The sequence below is a fragment of the Colobus angolensis genome, unplaced genomic scaffold (assembly GCF_000951035.1).
Source record: "Colobus angolensis palliatus isolate OR3802 unplaced genomic scaffold, Cang.pa_1.0 Scaffold107, whole genome shotgun sequence".
In the NCBI taxonomy this organism is placed as follows: domain Eukaryota; kingdom Metazoa; phylum Chordata; class Mammalia; order Primates; family Cercopithecidae; genus Colobus; species Colobus angolensis.
The window spans coordinates 3,551,718-3,553,166 of NW_012111697.1; the positions used below are offsets into that span (position 1 = coordinate 3,551,718).

General features: G+C 63.6%; 1 protein-coding gene across 1 annotated transcript in view; it reads left to right on the top strand.

Moving 5' to 3' along the window:
* Positions 1-1,449, top strand: part of ETV2 (ets variant 2) — a 3,638-nt gene continuing 2,189 nt past the window's right edge. Inside the window, exons 1-3 of the mRNA XM_011948194.1 lie at positions 1-160; positions 437-529; positions 614-697. Of these exons, the coding sequence (XP_011803584.1) occupies positions 460-529; positions 614-697 (154 nt within the window). The 5' untranslated portion in view covers positions 1-160; positions 437-459. The remainder of the gene's footprint in view (positions 161-436; positions 530-613; positions 698-1,449) is intronic.

Sequence of the window (1,449 nt, forward strand, 5' to 3'; positions counted from 1 at the left end):
CGCGGCTCGGCCCCGCCCCTGCCTCTGCAACTTGAGCCTGGCTGCGACCCCTGCTCTGACGTCTCGGAAAATTCCCCCTTGCCCGGGCCCTTGGGGGAGGGGGTGCATGGTATGAAATGGGGCTGAGACCCCCGGCTGGGGGCAGAGGAACCCGCCAGAGGTGAGCCATGAACTGAGGACTAGATGCCTGGGTGTCTGGGTTAGGAAGGACCTGGGGACTAGACTCCCAAGAGGCCGGGGGCCTGGACTCTTGGGTCTGAGAGAGGAAGAGAGCTGGGGTCCCTCACTCCCGGGACCACCATTCTAGGCTCCTGGGGAAGGAGGGAGCGGAAGCCTGGACTCCTGGCTGTGAGGGAAGCCAGGGCTGGGGCCCAGACTCCAGGACCTCCAAGTGTCACCAGCTCACCCATTGCCATCTGGACTTTTCCCGACCCAGAACATTCAGAAGGCATCGCATCCATGGACCTGTGGAACTGGGATGAGGCATCCCCACAGGAAGTGCCTCCAGGGAACAAGCTGGCAGGGCTGGGTAGGCTGCCGGGGCTGCCACAACGTCTGTGGGGAGGGTGTCCAGGTGGGGCCTCTGCTAACCCTAAACCCTTATCGCCTGCAGAAGGAGCCGAATTAGGCTTCTATGTCCCTGATGTGGCACTCCAAGGGGCCACGCCGACAGCGACAGCAGAGACATGCTGGAAAGGTGGCTGTGGGCTGGGATCCCTGAGTGCTGGAAAAGAAGCAGGGAGGCTGGGATCATAGGGAAAAGGGAGGAGGGGGGCGTGCCTAGACTCCTGGGACTGGGTGTGGAGGGGCCACGTGCTTGACCCCCTGAGGGTGAAGGAAAAGGGGGCGCGGGGTGCTGAAATAGGGGCTGGGGGGGGTCATAACTCCCAGTCCCTGACAAGTAAAGACCAGAGAGTGGGTAGTTGAGGGTTCTCTGTCATTGCTCACACTCCTCCCTAAACTCAGGTACAAGCTCATCCCTGACAAGCTTCCCACAGCTGGACTGGGGCTCCGCGTTACTGCACCCAGAAGTTCCATGGGGGGCGGGTGAGTGTGGGGAGAGGCGGTGGGAGGAGGGGACTGGGGTCCCGAGGCACCAGGGCTGGAGGTGTAAACTCCCTGATCTTTGAGGACTGAGAACACCTGCGCTCTCAAGGTAGCATGGCCTGGATCAGGGACAGCCCGGCCCAAGTGCCAGGGCTGACAGCTTAGACCCCTAGAGTTTTTGAGGGTGCACCTGGGCTCCCCTCACTCAGGGTCCGTTACTCCTCACAGAGCCCGACCCTCAGGCTCTTCCGTGGTCGGGGGACTGGACAGACGTGGCGTGCACAGCCTGGGACTCTTGGAGCGGCGCCTCGCAGACCCTGGGCCCCGCCCCTCCCGGCCCGGGCCCCGCCCTTGCTGCCGGCTCCGAAGACGCCGCGGGCCAGAACTGCATCCCCACGGTGG